The following is a 22,063-nucleotide window of genomic DNA, read 5'->3' on the forward strand; positions in this document are numbered from 1 at the left end:
AAAAAAGGACTTTTGCTAATACACAATTACAAATTACAGAATTAAATACTAAATACAAATTTAAAATATTAAAATTTTAATAGAGTTTTAGATTATGAAATTCATATGTAAATGATTATTTCAAAACTATTTCAAGTTTTGTGCTATTGTGGATGTAGAGACTTGTCTAGGAAAATCATATTGTTACATATTAAAACATTTATTTGCTTTTAAGACTTGAAATTGAAAATGCCAGATTGGAAGCTACAACCAAACAGCAAACAAGCAGAATTGAGGTACTTCAGAAAGACCTGCGGGATTCTGCTTCCGTAAGTCAGCCGCAGGCTTAACTTTCTTGTGAGTTTATTGCATCTATGCATTAAGGCTGGGATTTTCAAAGGAGCCTAAGGGGAATAGATTCTCAAATCTGATGGAGTTACGATCTTATGAAAATCCCAGGCTAATATAGCCAAATACTGGGTTTCTGAGAATTTTGAGATGGCATTATATGTATTATTATTATTCATGTGACATTATATATTCAATTAGTTTCAATGTGATGTATTTTATTATTAATACTAATGTGAATGTTTAAGATTTTAAATCAGACAAGTTTTCAAACATTCATTAGACATGTATATTGTTAAACACATATATGTAACAAGCTAATCAATAGAAATTCCCTTGGGATTTTGATGATAAAATACTTCCTCACTAGTCTGCTGATGCTAAATGAAATCATCAGAACATCTGAATAGAATTATATCCCTTGTTTTATATGTTGGCTTCTCAGTTTTTACAACTGATTTCATGGTAGAAATTTTTTAATATAATATAAATGAAAGAACTGTAAAGGTTTAAATATGCAATGAATAGGGGAAGAACACATGTATAGAAGGAAAAAAATCATTTTTAGGTTGTCAGCTGATAAGATTTTTCAATAAGCAGAGGTTGGTTTTGCTATGTATAGTTGATTTTCCCTTTGCTTCCTAATATTGTGTTTAGTGATGTGCAATAAACAACAAAGTTGGATCCCTGTGGTACCTTCTGTGAGATTTTGACTTTTTGTTTAAGATCCATTTTTCTTCTGTGGTAGCTAGCTTTTCTTTTAAATAAAGTCCACATCAGAGAAATCACCACGACAGTTGTCACTAATTGACACCCTTGTAGGCAGTGTCATAGAGAAGTCAAATATGAATGGGCATAGAGATTGAACTGTCCACTCCACCCAAACTGGCAAAGCAATATGGGGAGCATCTTTAGTTTTCATCTTTCCAAATTAGCCATGAAGGCCATTGTTTTCAGGTCTAATATAGATGCATCTTACCGTACACCTCTTCCTCAAAGATAGGCCTTTTGTCACATGGTCCAGTAGCTCCCTGAGTTGGACTGTGTGGAAATTGAGGAGAAATGCTAGCAAAAGCAAGCTGTTCCGAGAGGAATTATTCTCGGTATCCACAGTCTATTTCAATCACTGGAGTAAGTGGGAAGTAGTTTGGGGGTAGGGAGCGAAAGGTACTATTAGGCTTTTTCTAGTCATGCTGTGGAAGAGATTTTATATGTAATGAAGTACCACCATATACCCTCAGGTACTGAGACACCTGCAGTGTAATAACAGGCCTGGATTTAGAGATTAATTGAATGGATCTGAACAGAGGCCCCTCTGTGTTTCTCTCTCTATATATATGGCAAATAACATAGGAGAGACTTGTATGTTAACTCTGCAGATCCACACTTCTTCTGAGTTCTCTTCTAGACGATGAACCACAGTAAAAAGCTGAGGTTATATTGGCTGTGAACTTTATCTAATTTTTGCCTAGAATATTTGGTTCTGAGAATAGGGTATACATGCTTTCACAACAGTTACTGCACTTTACATAGTTCATAGACTTGTGACATGTAGAATTGTTGAGTCAAAATACTCTATGAATGCAAATGATTGGTACCGTATATACTCGATAGTAAGCCTGTTGTTTATAAGCCGACCCCCCCTCCCCCAAGATGGATAAGTAAAAAATAGAAAAATTTTATGACCCATTCATAAGCCAACCCTATAATTCAGGGGTCAGCAAACTTTGGCTCCCGGGCCATTAGGATAAGCCGCTGGCGGGCCGAGATGGTTTGTTTACCTCGAGCGTCCGCAGGCACAGAGGTAAACCTAAGTAAACAAAGTGTCCCGGCGTGCCAGCTGCTTACCCTGACGGGCCGGGACAGCAACTGGTGGGAAAATGTTTTGGAGGGGGAGAAGCTGGGGGTCAGGGGAGTAACCCCTTTGACCACTCCCGACATGACCCCACCCCTAGCCTGGGATCCCACACTCTCCCCATCCCATCCCTTCCCACCTTATCTGAGGAGGGCCAGGGGAGGATGTCTCTGGCCTGGCTGTCTGTCCCATTATGTCTGGAATGTTAGGGGAAATAATCAGTTGACATAGACATCAAAACAGGTATGGCAGGTATGTAATAATACAAAAAGGAAAATATTCTTTGAATATGTCTGACTGTCCTTAGAAATTTTCACAATACTTGTTTGTTTCTTGCATCACTTTTGTTCTGTAATTATATATGAACTTGAGTGTGGAAAGTTACAAATGTAATATCTTTTTTTAATGCTTGTATAGGTTCATAATCGCCTTGAAGACTTGATAACAGGCTTACAGACAGCAAAAATCAATTTAGAAGAACAGCTAAATCAGCAGGTAAATTAAGACACAATTCACATGGCCATTACTTTTTATCTCCTCTGCAAACTGTTATAAATGACCATGGTTGTGGGGCAGGAATGAAATAACTGTTTTTGGTTTGGGAGCTTTGTATGAAGGGAGGAAATTACACAATACCCAGGGGAGTTGCATTCAAGACCCTATTATAGAGCAAGGTGTCTTAGTAAGGACTTGTTTATATGTTTCCTAAGAGCCATATTATGAGTTTAACAGTTCCTTTTTCTGAGGTGGGGTGGGTGAGGTTATGTGAGTGTGGTCGGACTGGATTATCATAATGGTCCCTTCTGACCCTAAAGTCTATGACGCCCCTGTAAACATGTAATGTTTTCATCAACATGAACAGTTTCATGCATAATGTGTTTTGTGGCCTATAGGGAAGAAATGCTTATGTAGTTAAGGCACAGGAGTGGAATGTGGGAAACTTTCTGTTCTTGTCTCAGCTGTGGATTGCCATGTCATCTTGAACATGTTAGAACAGAGGTGGGCAAACTACAGCCCGCGGGCCACATCCAGCCCACAGGACCCTCATGCCCAGCCCCTGAGCTCCTGGCCTGGGAGACTAGCCCCCTCCCCCGCAGCCTCCGTTCACTGCGCCACCGATGCAATGCTATGAGTGGCGGGGCTGCGAGCTCTTGCCGGGCAGCGCAGCTGCAGAGCCGCGGCCTGACCCGGTGCTCTGTGCTGCACGGTGGTGTGGCTGGCTCCAGCTGGGCGGCGCGGTTGCCTGTCCTGGTGCTCTGGGTGGCGCGGCTGTAGCACCGCCAGCCACCGGTGCTCCAGGCAGCGCGGTGAGGGGGCAGGGAACGGGGGGGTTGGATAGAGGGCAGGGGAGTTCGGGGTGGTGGTCAGGGGTGTGGATGGGGGTCGGGGTGGTCAGAGGGCGGGAAATGGGGGGCTTGAATGGGGGCAGGAATCCCGGGGGGGGTTGGATGGGGTGGCGGGGGGGCAGTCAGGGGGAGGGGTTCCGGGAGTGGTCAGGGGACAGGGAGGGGTCGATGGGGCAAGGGTTCCGGGGGCAGGGCCGTCAGGGAACGGGGGGGTTGGATGGGGCAGGAGTCCCGGGGGGGCCTTCAGGGGGTGAGAAGCGGGGGGATTGGATAGGGGGCAGGGGCCAGGCCACGCCTGGCTGTTTGGGGAGGCACAGCCTCCCCTAACCAGCCCTCCATACAATTTTGGAAACCCGATGTGGCCCTCAGGCCAAAAAGTTTGCCCGCCCCTGTGTTAGAATGTGCTTCATTTTCTCCATATGTAAAATGGGGATAGATAGTACAATCCCGCTCATCAGCAGAGTCCTGTCAAAGGTCAAGAGAGACAAGACTGAAGTCATCATGGTTGCCCCAGTGTGACCGCGCCAACATTGATTCGGCACACTGATGGACCTGGCAGTGGCTGCTCCCTGTCCCTGTCCCAACCGACTGGATCTGCTCTCACAGGATCACAGGCGTCTCCTACACCGCAGCCTCGCCCCCCTTCACCTCACGGTGTGGATGCAGCGTGGTTGAACTTGGAGGAGCGGGCCTGCTCTAACGAGGTCCAGCAAATCCTTTTGGAAAGCAGGAAGCCTTCCACTAGAGCAACCTACCTGGCTAAATGGACAAGGTTCTCCCACTGGGCATCTGAGTGTACCATCTCTCCAACGCGCTCCTCTTGAAGTCTATCTTAGATTATCTGCTCCATCTTAAGTACCAGGGGCTGGCCCTCCCTTCCATCAGAGTACACCTTGCAGCTATCTCCGCTTTTCACCCGCCAATCCAAGGTCAGATAGTGTTTTCACACGACATGTCAGTCCGATTCCTGAGAGGCCTCGAGAGACGCTTCCCGCTGGCCCGGGCACCTGTCCCATAGTGGGACCTTAACTTGGTTCTTTCTAGGCTCACGGGCCAGTCCTTGGAGCCTATGGGCTCCTGCTCCATCTCCCACCTGTCATTGAAGGTCGCATTCCTTGTGGCGATAACATCCATGAGACAAGTGTTGGAGCTTAAAGCCCTGACATTGGAGCTGCTGTATACAGTGTTCTACAGGAACAAAGTTCAACTGTGACCCCATCCAGCCTTTCTGCCGAAGGTGGTGTCTTCCTTCCATGTTAACCAGGACTTCTTCCTCCCGGTGTTTTGTCCGAAGCCGCACACCACTGGGGAGGAAAGGAGGCTGCATGCCCTGGACGTCAGATGTGCCTTGGCGTTTTACCTGGAGCGTACTAAGCCCTTCTGCAGGTTGACTCAGCTCTTCATCGTGACAGCAGACCGCATGAAGGGCCTTCCGGTGTCATCGCAGAGGATTTCTAACTGGATCACCTCCTGCATCTGGACCGGTTATGAGCTGGCACAGGTCCATCCGTTGCCAATTGTGAGGGCCCACTCGATCAGAATTCAGGCGTCCTCGGCGGCCTTCCTGGCGCATGTTCCCATTCAGGACATTTGCAGAGCTGCGACGTGGTCTTCAGTTCACACATTCATGGTGCACTACACCATCACTCAGCAAGCCACAGACGATGTTGGGTTCGGCAGAGCTGTGTTGCAATCTACACATCCCCGTGAACTCCTATCTGCCTCTATTGGCACTGTTTGAGAGTCACCTAATATGGAATGGACACGAGCAAGCACTTGAAGAAGACGGTTACCTTTTCCGTAACTGGTATTCTTTGAGGTGTGTTGCTCATGTCCATTCCATAACCCACTTTCCTTCCCCACTGTTGGAGTTTCCGGCTAGGAGGAACTGAGGGTGGGGGGAGCCATTGGCGCCCCTTATACCATGGCATGTGCGCGCTGCTCTAGGGAGCACCAGAACCGGTCCCCTACGGATACCACTGAGGGAAAAACGTCCGGCACCGGTGCACGTGGCAAGCACACCTACCTAATATGGAATGGACATGAGCAACACATCTCAGTTACGGAAAAGGTAACTGTCTTTTTTTCTATCTCTAAGTGGATCAGGAATTGTTGGGGAAGCCTACAATATAAGGAGTTTCTCCTTGCCAAAAAGCAGAGGCATTATTACCATTCAGTCAGTCTACAGCAACTTTGTAAGTAAGTGTAAGGGACCCATGCAAGAAATTTGCAAGTTTACATCATGATCAAGTATCCACAGTTTTACCAGGCTGTATAAGTTTGCCTTCTTTTGATGCAGCCTTTAGCAGAAGTCTTGTAGGTTGGTGTAGGGCTGACAGGAAATCTGTACATAATATTAAAATTTGTGTGAGTGGTTGGAGTGAGTGTTTATATATTTTTGCTTCTAATCATCAATGCCTGCCTTCTATTAGACATAGAGAAATTTCACCTGCTGATTTTTCTCTAGATATATAATACGGCATGCCATTTCTATCCACCAGTTCTCCCAGTGTTTCTTTTAGTTTTCTTTCTTGAGTTAACTTTATACTTCATATGATCTCCAGCTATGGAAGACCTCATTCTGGAGAGTTGAGTTGGAGTGGGCCCCTATGGGTTTGTTCCTCTAATTTCTTTGTTGCTGCCTCCTGGTCATAAGTAACAAGACAGCCCTCTTGTTATAGATTGTTGGATGGGCTTCTTAAGAGAGAAATTAGCAGATAAAAAGACAGGTACAGTAACTCCTCACTTAATGTCGTCCCGGTTAACGTTGTTTCATTGTTATGTTGCTGATCAATTAGGGAACATGCTTGTTTAAAGTTGCGCAATGCTCCCTTATAACGTTCTTTGGCAGCCGCCTGCTTTGTCCACTGCTTGCAGAAAGAGCAGCCCGTTGGAGCTAGCTGGTGGGGGCTTGGAACCAGGGTGGACCAGCAGACCGCCTATCAGCTCCCCTAAGTTCCCTGTGCGGCAGCTGCCCAGCAGGCTATCAGTTGCCGGGCAGTTCAGGTGTCCCTCATCACTGCCATGTGCTGCTCCTGCCCTCTGCCTTGGAGCTGCTCCGAGGTGCCTCCTGCAGTGTACTTAGAGTGGGGTCAGTGTACTTAAAGGGGCAATGCGCATCTCTCTCTCTCACACACACACACGGTCCATGTCTCTCTTTCTCTCTCTCTGTCTCTCTCTCACACACACACACACACACTCTCTCTCTCTCTCTCACGGTGTGTTCCTCTGTCTCTGTCTGCCATGCTGTGTCTCCTCCCTCCATTCCTGCTGCCTTGTAGAGTGTGAGGCTACATTAACAACTATGTGTTAACACTTGAGGGCTCAGCCGAGTGCTAGTTCATCATTTAGCAGTAAGGCATTCCTTGGGAAATATCCCACCCTCTTCCCCCCCTCTGACTTCACCACCTCAACCAAGCTTCACAATCATCACTGCTGTGTACATATTAAATTGTTTGTTTAAAACTTATACTGTGTGTGTGTGTGTGTGTGTGTGTATGTGTGTGTGTATATATATATATATATATATACATACACACACACATACACTTTTGTCTGGCAATAAATGTTTCCCTGGAACCTAACCCACTCTCCCCCGCCCCACATTTACATTCATTTTTATGGGGAAATTGGATTCGCTTAACATCGTTTCGCTTAAAGTATAGTTTTTCAGGGACGTAACTACAATGTTAAGCAAGGAGTTACTGTACTGATAATTAGGGCCTTCATATGTGACTAAAATTTTTATAACTTCCAGCCTGACAATAATCTTGACATTTGTTTGTTACATTTTTGTTCTGTGCAAATGCTTACTCTGTAGGTCCAAAAACAAACCATGCTATCAATGACTGCAAAAGATACACATAATCTGTGGGAGGAGGAGTTGAAGTCCAGATCCAGACTTGGAGTTCGTCTATCTCAACTTGACAGGGAAAAGGCTGAGATGTTGGAACAAGTAAGTCAAAAAAATACCCAAATAATTTGTCAGTTTTAAGCTATATCTGTATTTTAAATAGTTACATTTTCATTTTATGTCACCCTTCTTAGTATCCTGTGAAATTCATGCTTACAGTGGCATACAAATTCTGTGAAGTCAACTGACAATTTTATAACAGAAGGCGGAGAGCCTCTTAAAAATCTGGAATATTTTGTGTCTCTTGAGGGGTGATGTGGCATATTATATGATATGATGATATGATAGCCAGTAACTGTCAGATTCTCTAAAGCTACAACATATAATAGATCCACATTCTTGAGTGTATGCTCTTTGTGTTAGATTGCCAAGAAAGTCACATAGCTCTGTAGTTCTACAACCATTGACTTCACTAATGTGTTTTGTGCACCACTTCTGGAGAGGAACCACAGCAATCCCTTATATATCATCAGCTTTCAGTTTCACTGTATGCAGTAAGACTGGAGGAGTTCCCGGGAAATCTTGATGGCTGTCTCAGCTATACTTTTTAGTTTAAAATAAATAAAAACAAGTTTCCCCTTATTAGTACTTTCTGTGCAGGTAAATTTATTAAAAATGACCATCAAAAATTTTCATTTTCCAAAAGTCACTAAACCTTGGAACAACATCAACCTTGATCCTGGCCACAACTCAGAAGGTACCTTTATCAACTGGGGTTTCTGTATTTTCTGACATATCCTGTTCCATACTCCTTTGTCTTGCCAGTTTCCTGTGAAACAATAAAAATTGTTAAAGAGGTTTTATTGTTCAATAAGGTTTAATTGTTTACTGTCTCAATAAGCATTAAAACATTTCTTCAACATGACACTGTTCCAATCCTTAGCTGTCCATCTAAATTGGGATAATTTCATTTTTGTTCCTACCTAAGATTATCCTTCACAGAGTCATCCTGGACTTGGCTCTGGCCAAAATCTTTCTTTCAGGAAAGAGATTCAAGGACATTCACCAATCTGTTCCAATCTTAGAACAGCCTCTGTCTCAGTCGGATTCTTCTTGAGACTAATGAGACTTATGTCCTCTTCCACATATTTAGTACCTGTAGCTCATCTGTAAATGAGACCACTGAAATGTTGGTTTATAGCCAAATTCCCTCCAAATGTGTTTTATATGGGAACACTGTGTATTTTTATGGAAGCCCTCAGGAGTCTCTTTTCAGAGTTGCCAGGCAATGTGTTGCAATAGCCAGGTATTAAGATTAGCTTCTGCCTGGGCGGAGGCTTCCACCCTCCCTCCTGCTCCTGCCATGGGGCTTTGGGTGCCCAAGCTCAGGGCTTCAGCCCTCCATAGCTCCAGCCGGCCCAGGCTCAGGGCTTCTGCCCAGTGGCTGCAGCTGGGGCTCAAGGCTTCGGCCCCCGTGCCTGCAGCCAGGACTTACGCCACCCAGGCTTGAAGCTTCTGCCTCCCCCCAATGCTGCCGGGGCTATGGACACCCAGATTCGGAGCTTCCGCCCCCCACGCCGCTCCTGCCTGGGCTCGGGGCACCAGGCTCAGGGCTTCCACCCAGCGGTTCTTCCAAGGCTTAGGCACCCATTTTTATGTAGGCCCTCAAATTGGCCAGGACCCCTACACATAGGTCCACTGTAGGCAGGGGGGCACTGAAAATGCTGTGCCTAGGGGCGCCTAAGGTGTAAATCTGGCCCTGTGTGTATGTGTGTGTGTGTGTGTGTGTGCGCGCCTGGTGCACAGGAGCCAGACTGTTTTCTGCAGCAGTACCTGTTGAGATGGTGCATGTGCCCTACGCCTCCTCATGGCCTCTCCTGAGGCTATGTTGGGAGAGCGGGGATGCCACCACACCCGTAGTCAGTTCCTTCTCACTGCTCGTGGCCTGAGTCAGAGCGCTCTTTGTAGTTTACCTCATGTTTTTTTCTCTGCATAGTCAGTGAGCAGATCTCTGCCTTTTTTGTAAATAGTTACTTAGCAGTTAGTACCCAGTAGTTAGGCTTCCTTTATGATTTTATTTTTGTTTTTAAAGTATTTAGGACTTGGCTTTCAGTGCTAGGCATCGATGGCATGCAGCACTCACTGAGCTTTAAGCACTGCCTGTTGTGAGGTGTGTGTCTCAAATAGTGCCCTCTACGTGTGCTATCTTTTGAGTTTTTGTGAGGGATACGTTAAAGAAAGGTGCAGTATCAGCCATTCTTTCAAAAGAAGAACACAGTTTTCCAGAGATCTGTGCCTCAAGCAACACTTCATGGAACAAGCAGTGAGACTCTTCTCTGCCCCAGGGCCCTCATTTGAATATCCTGCCACCTGTACACAGTTCACTACCAAGGCTATAGTGGTTTTGGACAGACCCCTGGACTTGGACTCTTCTCCTGTGAGAAAGAGGGGTTGTTCTTCCTCTCTAGGTCTTCCCCAAATAAGGACTCATAAGACAGACTGGAACCATTCAAAGAAGGACTTGGCTGTAATCACCGCTACCTTGCAGGAGTCCATAGTGAGTCCTGCCAGGGATACGACATAACCCAGAAACTCCACCGTGTTCTTGTCACATTCACATTTTTCTGACTTGGCATAGAGTTGGTTCTGACTAAGCCAGTCTAGAATGATACAGATACAGAGCTCTTGATTTTCAGAGAAAATGAGAATGTCAGCTAAATAGGTGACCATGAACTGATGGAATATCCCTAAAGACTTCATTCATAAAATGCTGGAAGGTAGCGGTGGCATTACAGAGGCCAAACAGCATAGCCAAATATTCAAAATGTCTGTCTTTCACTCACCCCCTTACCATATTCTGAGCAAGTTATATGCTTCATGAAGGTCTAATTTTGTAAGGATCCGAGCTAAGTAGAGTCTCTCCAAGCACATTAATAAAGGGAAGAGGATATCAATTGCGCACCATGATTTGATTTAGTGCCCAGTAATCAACGCAGAGTTGGAGAGAGCCATCCTTCTTGGCTATCAAGAATATAGAGGTGCCAGCTGGAGAGGTGGAGGGATGAATAAAATCCCATCTGGGTTTTTCCTCTAGATATTCCTGGAGGGCTTGTAGCTTTGGCTCAAAGAGAGCGTAAATAAGTGAATGTGAGGCGTGGATCAACCCAAACTGCATGATTTCCTACTGACTGCTGATGATGATGACCTCCTGGGATGCCATTTGATATGTGATGGGCCCTAAAGAGAGGGGTGACCCATCAATGGTCTCGACGCACTCGAGAAGGGGAAGTCCTTGTGGAGGGTAGGGGTCCGATGATCCTTGACAACTTCCTAGTCAATTAAGTTACCGTACGTACCCAAGTCAACCAGGGCCTCCAAGCAGAGGACAGGCATCACCAGGTGCCAAGGAGAAGATGAAGTGGAGTGGTCCGCTGGTTGGGGATTGTCTGGATTCCAGCAGTGCAGTGGCAGAGCAGCTCACGGGCTGGCAGAGTGAAGTACTGACCCAGATCTGGCCCTGCTACTGGGGCTGGGTTCTGGGATTTCCTGACTCAGAGGGATGGTGGTTCTTGGTCAGCAGCCCACCACAAAATGCAAACATTTGCCACAGTACAGGCACAGTCCTAGAGCCCAGGATCACTTATTTTCATTGATGGAGAGGCAGGGTTGAATTTGGTCAATCTACATTGGCTCGGGGTATTGTAGACTACCTGGAGTTGCATAGGACAGACGGGTCTGATTCAGTAAGGGTCGGGGGATGCGCTGCTTTTCCTGGCCTCGTTCTGTTAGTCGGCCATCAATATTGATGCACAGATCAGTCAGAGCCACTCAGTGCCCCTGATTCATCTCTAATAGAATCACTGAGTTCTTACCAGAAGCGGTGTCATTATGCAGCCTGGTTCCAGCAGGTATTGGCTGCCAGGCATCAAAACTTAGCAGTGTATCTGGCAATGGACCGGGACCCCTGCTGAAGGGCATGGAGCACAGACTCTGCAATGTGCTCTCTGTTAAGGTTGTCAAAAATATCTTCCATTGTCTCAAAATGTTTGAAAAGAAGGCTAAACATCTCCCATAGTGGGTAAGCCCACCCCAGAGCCTCTCCAGTAAGCCAAATAATCACGATTCCTAGTCCGAGAGCAATCTATGGGGTATTATTGTGGTTGCAGTACAAACAAAGTGACATTGATTCAAGAATCCCTGGAATTTGGTCCAGTCCCCATTGAACTTGTCCGGTAGGGGAACGTTGGACTCACAGATAATAGGTGTGAGAGTCGAAGGGACTTTAGCCACTGCCTGGGTTTGCACCTGGGTCTGGAGGCTGGCATTCCAGTTCTGTAGTGCAGTCACCTGGGCCTGGATTTCGTGAGCCTGCACCTAGGCCTACAGGACTGCATTCTATTCTCGAAGTGCAGCAAACTGGGCTTGTTTTTCCTATAAGGCGCCTACTAAGTCCATGAGGTTGAGTGGGGCTCCCACTATGATTGTTCCAGAAGCAACCTCCATGTCATTAAGCCCATGCCCTCCCTACGTCTGGTTTTTTGTGGGCTGTTCAAACTGCAAGCTGTCAGGGTGTGTGCGGCCAACCTAGTGAGTGGAACAGGACTTTGCCTGGTGGTTGTGGTGGCAGTTTGGGTAATGGCAAGTGAAGATCCATGGATCAGTCACTAGTCCAAAGGTGAAGCTGGAGTCAGGGTCAAGGGGACAAGCTAAAGGTTAGAACCCGAGTCAGAAGTCAAAGCCTAAGCTGAAGGGTAAGCCAGAGTCGTAGTCAGGAACGTAGCCAAGAGTCGGAGCAAGGAGTCAGAAACCAGAATGGACCGGGAGACTGAGGCTAGAGTGGGAGCAGGGCTTGGAGCAGACAGTGAAAGTCATAGTAGGGCAAGTGCAACTGTGAGCATGGTATGCATTGAGCAACTGCTGTGCTGCAGCTGCTGCAAGGCTCAAGTGGCAGACCAGCGGCTCCAGTAAGTGCAACCGTTTGGAGGGGGCTCACTGGACCAGACTGGGAGTCAGCCAGACTGGGAGCCAGCTATGTCTCCTCTACCTGTGAAAGATTCTGGACATTAGTTGGAAAGACTTCATCACCAGCAGAGATCTGAGAAATCGCCAACAAGCAACTTGTTTCCATCAGTATCAGAAGGAAGTGCTGGACAGATCTGGGGCATATACTCCAAATGCCAAGACAGACATCCACATGAAGCTGTCAAGTAGAAACCATCTGGTGTGAGGAAACAAAGGCACCCAAGAGAAACCTTAAGAAGAGCTCTTAGCAGAGAGGGTAAAATAGTTGATCTCTATTCACAGAGCAAATGGAACCAGCAGCAAATGACAGGGTGGAAACAAGTCTTTTCCATTCCTCTCTATGTGCCAACACTGGTGTGGGAAGGATGTAAAGATTGATAGATTTTTAAAAGGGATAGTTTAGTTTTTTTCATCCTAGTAAAGAAAACATACCACTTTATGAATGCCAGTGAAAATGAGGTAGGATCAGAAGAGGCTAAAATAGGGAAAGAACAAGTTAAAAATTACTTTGACAAATTAGATGTCTTCAAGTCACCAGGGCCTGATGAAATGCATCCTAGAATACTCAAGGAGCTGACTGAGAAGATATCTGAGCCATTAGCGATTATCTTTGAAAAGTCATGGAAGACAGGAGAGATTCCAGAAGATTGGAAAAGGACAAATATAGTGCTCATCTATAAAAAGGGAAATAAGGACAACCCAGGAAATTACAGACCAGTCATCTTAACTTCTGTACCCGGAAAGATAATGGAGCAAATAATTAAGCAATCAATTTGCAAACATCTAGAAGATAAGGTGATAAGTAACAGTCAGCATGGATTTGTCAAAAACAAATTATGTCAAACCAACCTGATACCTTTCTTTGACACGGTAACAAGCCTTATAGATAGGGGGGAAGTGGTAGACATGGTATATGTTGACTTTAGTAAAGCTTTTGATACTGTCTCACATGATCTTCTCATAAACTAGGGAAATGCAACCTAGATGGAGCTACTATAAGATGGGTGCAAAACTGGTTGGACAACCGTTCTCCGAGAGTAGTTATCAGTGGTTCATAGTCAGGCTGGAAGTGCATAACGAGTGGGGTCCCACAGGGATCAATTCTGGGTCCGGTTCTGTTCAATATCTTCATCAATGATTTAGATAATGGCATACAGAGTACACTTAGAAAGTTTGCGGACGATACCAAGCTGGGAGGGGTTGCAAGTGCTTTGGAGGATAGGATTAAAATTCAAAATGATCTGGACAAACTGGAGAAATGGTCTGAAATAAATCGGATGAAATTCAATAAGGACAAATGCAAAGTACTCCATTTTGGAAGGAACAATCAGTTGCACACATACAAAAAGGGAAATGACTGACTAGGAAGGAGTACTGCGGAAAAGGATCTGGGGGTCATAGTCGACCACAAGCTAAATATGAGTCAACAGGGTAATGCTCTTGCAAAATAAAGCAAACATCCTTTTGGGATGTATTAGCAGGAGTGTTGTAAGCAAGACACAAGAAGTAATTCTTCCGCTCTACTCCACTCTGATTAGGCCTCAGCTGGAATACTGTGTCCAGTTCTGGGTGCCACATTTCAGGAAGGATGTGAACAAATTGGAGAGAGTCAAGAGAAAAGCAACAAAAATGATTAAAGGTCTAGAAAACATGACCTATGAGGGAAGATTGAAAAACTGTGGTTTATTTAATTTGGAAAAGAGAAGACTGAGAGGGGATATGATAAGTTTTCAAGTATGTAAAAGGTTGTCATAAGGAGGAGGAAGAAAAATTGTTTAAGAAATGGTCTTAAATTGCAACAAGGGAGGTTTAGGTTGGACATTAGGAAAAACTTCCTAACTGTCAGGGTGGTTAAGCACTGGAATAAATTGCCTAGGGAGGTTGTGGAATCTCCATCATTGGAGATTTTTAAGAGCAGGTTAACAAACACCTGTCAGGAGTGGTCTAGATAATTAGTCCTGCCACGAGTGCAGGGGACTGGACTAGATGATCTCTCGAGGTCCCTTCCAGTTCTATGATTTTATGTTTAATGGCTGTGATGTGTCAGGTTGTCCCCTTGGCTTGGCTCTTTGTTTTGTATTCTGACCGAGTGAGAGGCCAAGCTGTTTCAGCATGGACACGTTCTAGATGGGTTACTTCCTGTATCATAATGATGTACAGGATAGCAAATACACCTCCTCCACAGAGACTATTGGCCCATTCAGCAAGAGCTCAAGCTACCTCGGTAGCTTTTCTGAGAAACACTTCTATATTGGATATCTGTAGGGCTGCTACTTGGTCCTCCTTGGAAGCATACCTTCACTCATAATTATGCCATCACAACTGCTTCAGGATCTGCTGCAACTTTAGGAAAGCAATATTGCAATCATTATTTAAGTAGACTCCAAGTCTCACCTCCTAACAGTACTGCTTGTGAGTCATCTGAGTGAAATATGTGTGCGCAACCACTCAAAAAAGAAAAAACAGTTACATACCTGTATTGTAACAGTTGTCCTTTAGAGATATAGTTGCACACATGTATGCCAGGGCCCGCCTTCTGTCCCATCTGCATTGGAGTACTGAGCCACCATATTCCATTGTAAAGGAACTGAAGGGGTGTTGAGGTGGCACTGCACTTAAGGAGCTTCAGGAAGGGTTATGGGGAGGTTCAGGGCACATGCACTGTCCTGATGGGTACTGCTTCAGAAAACTCTGGTTGCAGCTTGTTGGGCAAGCGCATACCTCAGTGGAATACATATGTGCAACCACATCTGGAAGAACAACAGTTACAACACAGGTAACCATTCTCTCTATTGCCTTGCCATAATTCCAGATGCTGGTTTCCTTCAGAAAAAAATAGTTTGCTACTTGCATAGGAAACTACCAGTCTCATATGAGCTACTATGAATACAAAATGTGGAGCAAGTCTTGCCACATCATATATTCTTTCCTTGAAGAAGACCAGAAAGAATTCAGAAATGTTATCAAGGTAGTTGAAAAGTTGCTTGATATTGCAGATACCGCAGTAAGAGCAACTGCCTCTGGAACCAGATGCCTATAGTCATGGATTGCTGTGGCAAGTGTTTGGCCTTCGGAAATAGGTACAACAGAAGCTTAAGGGCCTGCTGCCTCATGATGGAAACCATATTAGGATAATCACATGAATGCCAAGAAAACAAAAGTGACCTGTAGTTCAAGGTCAAGCTTTCCCTTCCTCCATCCATCAGGAAAGTCACAAGTACCACATCAGATTCAAGCAGCACAGTTTTCCAGCTCTGGGATGGATGGATGAAGAGTAGCAGCTGACTGAAACTGAATCCAGAAGGACAGAGATGGGGCTGATATCAGAGAGGGACAGAAACTTTCAAGAACTTGCCATCTCCATGACATCATGCTTCTTTGAGGGTGTCTCCCCTCAGATCATGGAAATGGTGTACATGTTCACCTGGTCTCCTCATTGCGCTGGATACCTCATTAGCCACAACAATTTTTATTTTATTTTTTTTACCAAAAAAAAATCCTTTTCCCACCTACTGCTGGCCAAAACCCATTATATTCAGACTAATCATTTATGCTCTCCAGGCTTGGTTACTGGACTGGACTTAACTAGGAATGAAATTATTTTAAAAAAATATATTGATTAGTTCAGAACATAACAGCCTGCTTACAGAGCCACAGGCCTCCAAGAGTACATCACCGTAATGCTCCCCTCTCACTAACTCATTGTTAAATACTGGGGACAAATTTAAAATTTCAGCCCTCATCTTCAAAAGCCTCCATGGGATTGACCCATGTTACCTAAGGCACCATCTCCATGATCATGACCTCCCCCAATAGATGTCTCCCACCAGGACCCTGAAAATGTCAACCGTGAGTGAGATTAATGTAACAAATGCTAAACTGAGCCCACAAGTATGGGTAAATTCCTGGAGAGGGCAGCCAATTTCTTGTTCCACTCCAGCTAAGTGACTATGAACTTATATTGCTTAAGTCTTTTGCAGGGTCAAAGGATGTTTAGTGAGAGTCATAGTAGCTTCTTGATCCAAACAGGAGTCTGCTGTGGTGCTAGAGATCTTCCAGAAAGCAACACAGTGCTCAGTCCACACTTGTCCACTAGGCATCACCATTTTGAAGATTTTAGTGTGGTAATCCCAGAAAACACATGTTTCAGTCACATGATAGTGCCTTCTCTGAGTCTACTGGGTTACTGTTAGATGAAACCCATTAGTCTCTGATGTGGCAAAGTTAAACATAAAATGGCAACTTTTCCCCATATATTTCCTGAAATACGGATTTCTATGAAGATCTTCCCTACTCTGGAAAGCCCACTCTATAATCAAGTTTTGGGGCTGATAGTCTTTATCTCTTGCTACTGCAGGAGGTGCCAAAATTCCATTGTGGCAATTTGATCCCATTTCCTGAGTGAGAACAGAGAAGAAAGTAGCCTATTCATTTCAGTCCATACTGGAGGGATGCAAGACAAAATCTAATTTTTAGATAAGGAGATGAAATATACTTTCTACATCTGGAAGAACAGCAGCTAATGACAACCGTAGAGTTTCAATATGACAGCACCTATCACAATGTGAGCAACACTGAAATAAATAATATTTAATAATAATGAACAGTGAATTAATAAGGTTAACAAGACTTAACATCAGTTGTATCTGCTTCCTAATTGGCCATGAATATATGTTTAATAGAATTTTATATTAAAACATCAACATTTTAAAACAAAGATGTATTCCAGCTTCTCTATAAGGAATGTGAAGGTCTGCTTCCAGTATGTATCATATATAGCAAATGAAGACTTCTATTAATACTATATGTAGTAACGTGTATATGTTTGTTTTTTGTTTGTTTTTCATTTTGAAAGTTCGAGAGTGAAAGGAAAAAAGTGAAGAAGCTAGTAGAGTTAAAACGATCAGTGGACGTCCGGCTGGATCAAGAAATGAAGAGAAACAGTGAATTGCAAAAAGAATGTAATGGGTACAGTTTTTTCAGCACTTTCAAGAAAATATCAAGTAAACTAAAACGTGACTTTGTTCTGTTTACAAAATTAAACTTTAACTGAAAAATGATTGCACAACTGACCTCACAAATTGCTTGTATAATGCCGAACTTTTAGTGGTGTTCGCTTTTGTAATTGAGCACCTGTTGCAAAGTGCAGTAAGCAGGTATGGTAAGCCAGGCTGCCATGCAACTCTTCAGGCAGGGAAGGAGAAAAAGGGTCCTTGTTTGGGCAGGGAAGGAGATAAAAGGACCTACACCTACAGACATCCTCATAGGGGCAGCCAGAAGTTTGCCCTAAAAATGATTTCTGAGACTGAGAGGATGATTCCTCAGATTTGTCTATCAAATACGTTAAAAATGGGTTTGAGGGGCTTGGCTATGGTTTCTAAAAATACATAAACAAGTCTGTTTGTCTTTCTACTGTATTTACTATGCAGAATGAAGAAACTTCTAAAAACAGCTAAGAAGAAACTAAAGGAATATGAGAATGGAGAGTGTGTGTCCCAGTTTAGTTTCCAGGGAGAACTGAAGAACAGATATTCTGAAATGGACAATGAAGTTAGTAGATTAAGGACAAAGGTAGGTTCTAATATTTGAAACTCACATCATTCATTCTTCATATATTCCTCTCAGAATTGCTATAAATGTGGTGGCTACATTTTGAGTGGGATTTTTGTTGTTTTTATTCTCGTTAAAGATTGTAAAGAAATAACAATCAGCTCCTCACCCGAAGAGCCTCATGAGATCCTCATGCATCTCACAAGCTCTAAAAAGCACTCAGGAGAGGGATGGGAACATCCACTGACATAAATGGACTAGTTCACACATCTCAGAGTTATTGTTTCAGGTTGTATTCATCTCAATAGGATGTTCTCATTCTACTCAAAAGAACACATTGAGATGAATGGGATGCCTCAGATCTTTTAGAGACTCCCGTGCTGAAGGAGGATGTGTAGAGAGGCCCTTTCCCTCCATCATCCCTCTATCCTTCCTGCTTAAAGGATTACGTTTCACAGTGCTCTAAAATCTGCATGTTTGCACAGATTTTCTTGAAATTCGCATTGCTTTGCGGGAATACATTGTAGGGTTAGTGACCACATTTGGGATCATTTGAGACCGTAGTTCCAGAGATACAAGTTCTGAAAAAGATAGCAGTTTTTAAAAAAGTTACTAGGTCAGGTGTTTTGCGCAGAGCCAGAGATAAAACTACTGCTGTGATGCAGCTCAAAATGTTCTCAATTGATCAGTTATTATCTACGATAGTGGACGGCATCCACTAGGTCTTTAGGGAATTTAAGAAAGTGTTCATTTCTTCAATTGCGTAGTTGTGCAGTCTGGAAGGATTATAATGTACATGTCCCAGTAAAGAAGAAACCGTGAGAGGGTTTCTATGCAACCATTTTATATTTGTCTGGATAGTTTGAGGGAATGTGCTGATGCCATTGCACCAGTGAACAGCCCTCCACTGTTGTTTCTAGTCCTAATCTTTGTACACCAGTGCAATAAAGATCTAATAACTCATGCTGCTTGCTGCAAGTTGTCTGTTATAATATCGTGTGTTCGTATTTTATGGGGAGGTTTACTGTGAATACAGCAGAATAGTCAGTAGCTGATTTAAGCAAAATATTTGTTGTTTTGGGTGGGGAGGAGTCGACGACAGAGGACTTGTGGATTGGCAAGAAGAACAGGGACAAGAGGGGTTGCAGTTACAGGAGTGGTGGGCAGTGAGGATGGATGATAGGCAAGCCTTGCATTGGTTGTTTACAGATTTTCTCATTTTACTAGCCTCTGGGGAGGTGAGGGAAAAGGACTACTTCCTGATCTTGGAGTAGATTAATGTGGTGTTTCCTAAAACACATAGTGCAGAAGTACAGAACTGACAGCGCAGGTGACTTGACCGCTAAGGGAAGAGAAATATGTGTTCTGCCAGCGTGCCAACATGTAGATTCTGGGTGATTCCTCATCCACAAGGTTGGAGAAGTTTGTGGCAAAGTGTGGAGTACACCACAGTATAGGGATTGCTGACACATGCTGATTTGAGTCAGTATGCAAACTGCAGGATGGGATATGAACAACTGTTTACATGACTACTAACTCCTATCAACAATGTATCTTTTCCTGGTGGTATGTTGTCCCCTTTCAGAATGTTGAGTTGAGCAAAACTCAAACTTCTGAAAACCAGGAAATGCACAGTTAAGCCCATGCAACATTTCTCTGCCCTCATTCAGCAATGCCCAATGTGTCCCATAAACACACCACTACAGCTGTAAGGTCCATAGTGGAGACATAGCCTATTTCACAGCCTTTTACAACTCCCTTGTGCTTACTCACATGATATCATCTCAACTATCACTTTCACTTAAACATAATTAAAGCATTAGAATCCTTTCACATTGCCCCTCACTGCTGACAATGTCCTTTGTAATAAATGCCCTAGGTAAGCCTAACACTGTCTGCATGCAAATAGTTCCCATTGGTTGCTGCCATCTCCAGGGGAACAGAGCAAAGGTGATGTGGGCAACCTTCCCCCCCCCCCACCACCACCTATAGTGTTAGATGGAATTCTGTTGGTGAGAGTGAATGAGTTGTAAAAGGAGCTTGTACATTTCAGCAACTGGGGAGTGTTAAAGTAAAGGTATGTGTGTTAACAGGGCATATTGGGGCATTTCTGAAAGAGAGCAAAGTTAAGGTTGCGTGGACAACCTTAACTGCATTTCCTGTTTTTCAGAAGTTTTGAGTTTTGCTCAACTCAATGTTCTGCATGGGGACGACATGCCCCAAGCAGCTTTCATTAACGTAGTTTTTTGCCATTGAATATACTTGGCTTTGTTCCAAACTATCTTCTTGAGTCTTATCACATGTTAAGGCTCTGATGTCACCTGCATTTTGGGGATTCCACCATCATATTTTAGGTCAGCAGGCAATGATGTGGGCCTATAGGGAGTGGAACTTATTTCCCCTTAACAGCTGTCTCAGCCCATCTTGCCCTATTCTTAAACACCTGAAAGTGTGTCCTAGAAGTAGCTTTTATTATCCCTATCTGGCTTATATTTAGAAACATTTCCACCCTTCCTACGTAGGGCCAAACTTATTACAGTCTGTTCCCCTTATTTTATGAGTTTAGCTTTGTTGCTAATGCACTATGTTTTAGAAATTAAGTACCTTTTTTATTATGTATTTAGTGCTTTGAGTGCCTTCACATCAGGGCATTTTTATAAATAAAATTAGTAGTATTTGTATGACTTTGTTGCAGTTAAAATGTAAAAATTATATTTGAACATCAAGGAAGGGGATTTTTATATATTCCCTTCCATGCAGTTATGTTTATACATATCAGTACAGTTGGAATAAGAAGGTCTGTTTGATACTGTCTACATATTTTTACACAGTATTTATTTTCCTATTTTCCTTTTTTATGTTAAAAAGGACAAGGAAACCATAAAATATGCAGTAATGACAGAAAAGATTAACTGTTTTTTTCCAGTGAGTTTTATTCAGGTTTCAGATCCTACTGCAAGATCTCACATTGTCTTTTAAATTCTTATATGCAAACTACCTTTTGATTTACCATAAGTATATTATTTCTCTGCTAGCATAAAAGGCTTCCTACAATCCAATTTTACAAGTTTTAAATGGTTGCATAGCATTTTTGATACATAACAAGGCCCCATCTCTTATGCTCCTGTTTACTTTAGAGCACATGAATGGTCCCATGCATGGGTAAAATGCTTGTAGGTTTGGGGCCTAAATTATTTTCTTTTTTAAAGTATTTCTGCAAACTACTATATATAGGTTGAGAAAGAAGAGGACTTAAGCTGTTCTATGAAAAATAATTTAAAAGATCTGCTTTTACTAAGTTTAGAATGATTTATATTCATTTTAAATGCAAAATTACAAACTTGTAAAATTATCTTGATTTTTTTTCACTGACTTTCATTGAATTTAGAGAAATTTTGAACTCCTGTTTGATAATTGAGTTTAAACTTTTTCAATGTGTACAGACAGATGAACTTTCCAAAAAGCTGGATATAGAGTCAAAAAAATCTACGCAGTTAGAGTCAACAAATCGTGATCTGCGAGAACAGTTGTCTTCTATGAAGATACTGCATAAGAATCATGAAAAGCTGGAGAAGAGCAAATGGCAGCTGGAAGGAGAAGTAGCTAATCTCAAACATCAAGTAGAGACTAATATGATGGACCACAGTCAAATAGAACAGTATAAAAGAGAGATTGAAGAACGAGCTAGACAAGAAATAAGACAAAAACTAGAAGAAGTCAATCTATTTTTGCAGGTTAATATATTTGCTACTTACTATATGCTGTATATTGGTACTTTAAGCTTTATATTCCATATTCATTTCCAAGTTGAAATTTATATTTTAGGTGTTTTATTTTAGGTGCTTTGTTTTTATCATAAAAGCTAAATACACCTCTACCTCGATGTAACGCAACCCGTTATAACACGAATTCGGATATAACGCGGTAAAGCAGCGCTCCGGGGGGGCGGGGCTGCGCACTCCAGTGGATCAAAGCAAGTTCAATATAACACGGTTTCACCTATAACGCGGTAAGATTTTTTGGCTCCCGAGAACAGCGTTATATCGAGGTAGAGGTGTATATAGTATTGCCATATGTTTTCAGTTTGGTAGTTAGGGAACTAGAGATACA

General features: G+C 43.3%; 1 protein-coding gene across 1 annotated transcript in view; it reads left to right on the forward strand.

The window, feature by feature from the left end:
• The window catches only part of ANKRD26 (ankyrin repeat domain containing 26), a 173,887-nt gene that overhangs the window by 119,828 nt on the left and 31,996 nt on the right, over positions 1–22,063 (forward strand). The window contains exons 31-36 of the mRNA XM_065405700.1: positions 215–308; positions 2,600–2,677; positions 7,349–7,483; positions 17,259–17,371; positions 17,833–17,974; positions 21,397–21,687. Of these exons, the coding sequence (XP_065261772.1) occupies positions 215–308; positions 2,600–2,677; positions 7,349–7,483; positions 17,259–17,371; positions 17,833–17,974; positions 21,397–21,687 (853 nt within the window). The remainder of the gene's footprint in view (positions 1–214; positions 309–2,599; positions 2,678–7,348; positions 7,484–17,258; positions 17,372–17,832; positions 17,975–21,396; positions 21,688–22,063) is intronic.

This window comes from Emys orbicularis, chromosome 1 (genome assembly GCF_028017835.1).
Source record: "Emys orbicularis isolate rEmyOrb1 chromosome 1, rEmyOrb1.hap1, whole genome shotgun sequence".
Lineage (NCBI taxonomy): Eukaryota > Metazoa > Chordata > Testudines > Emydidae > Emys > Emys orbicularis.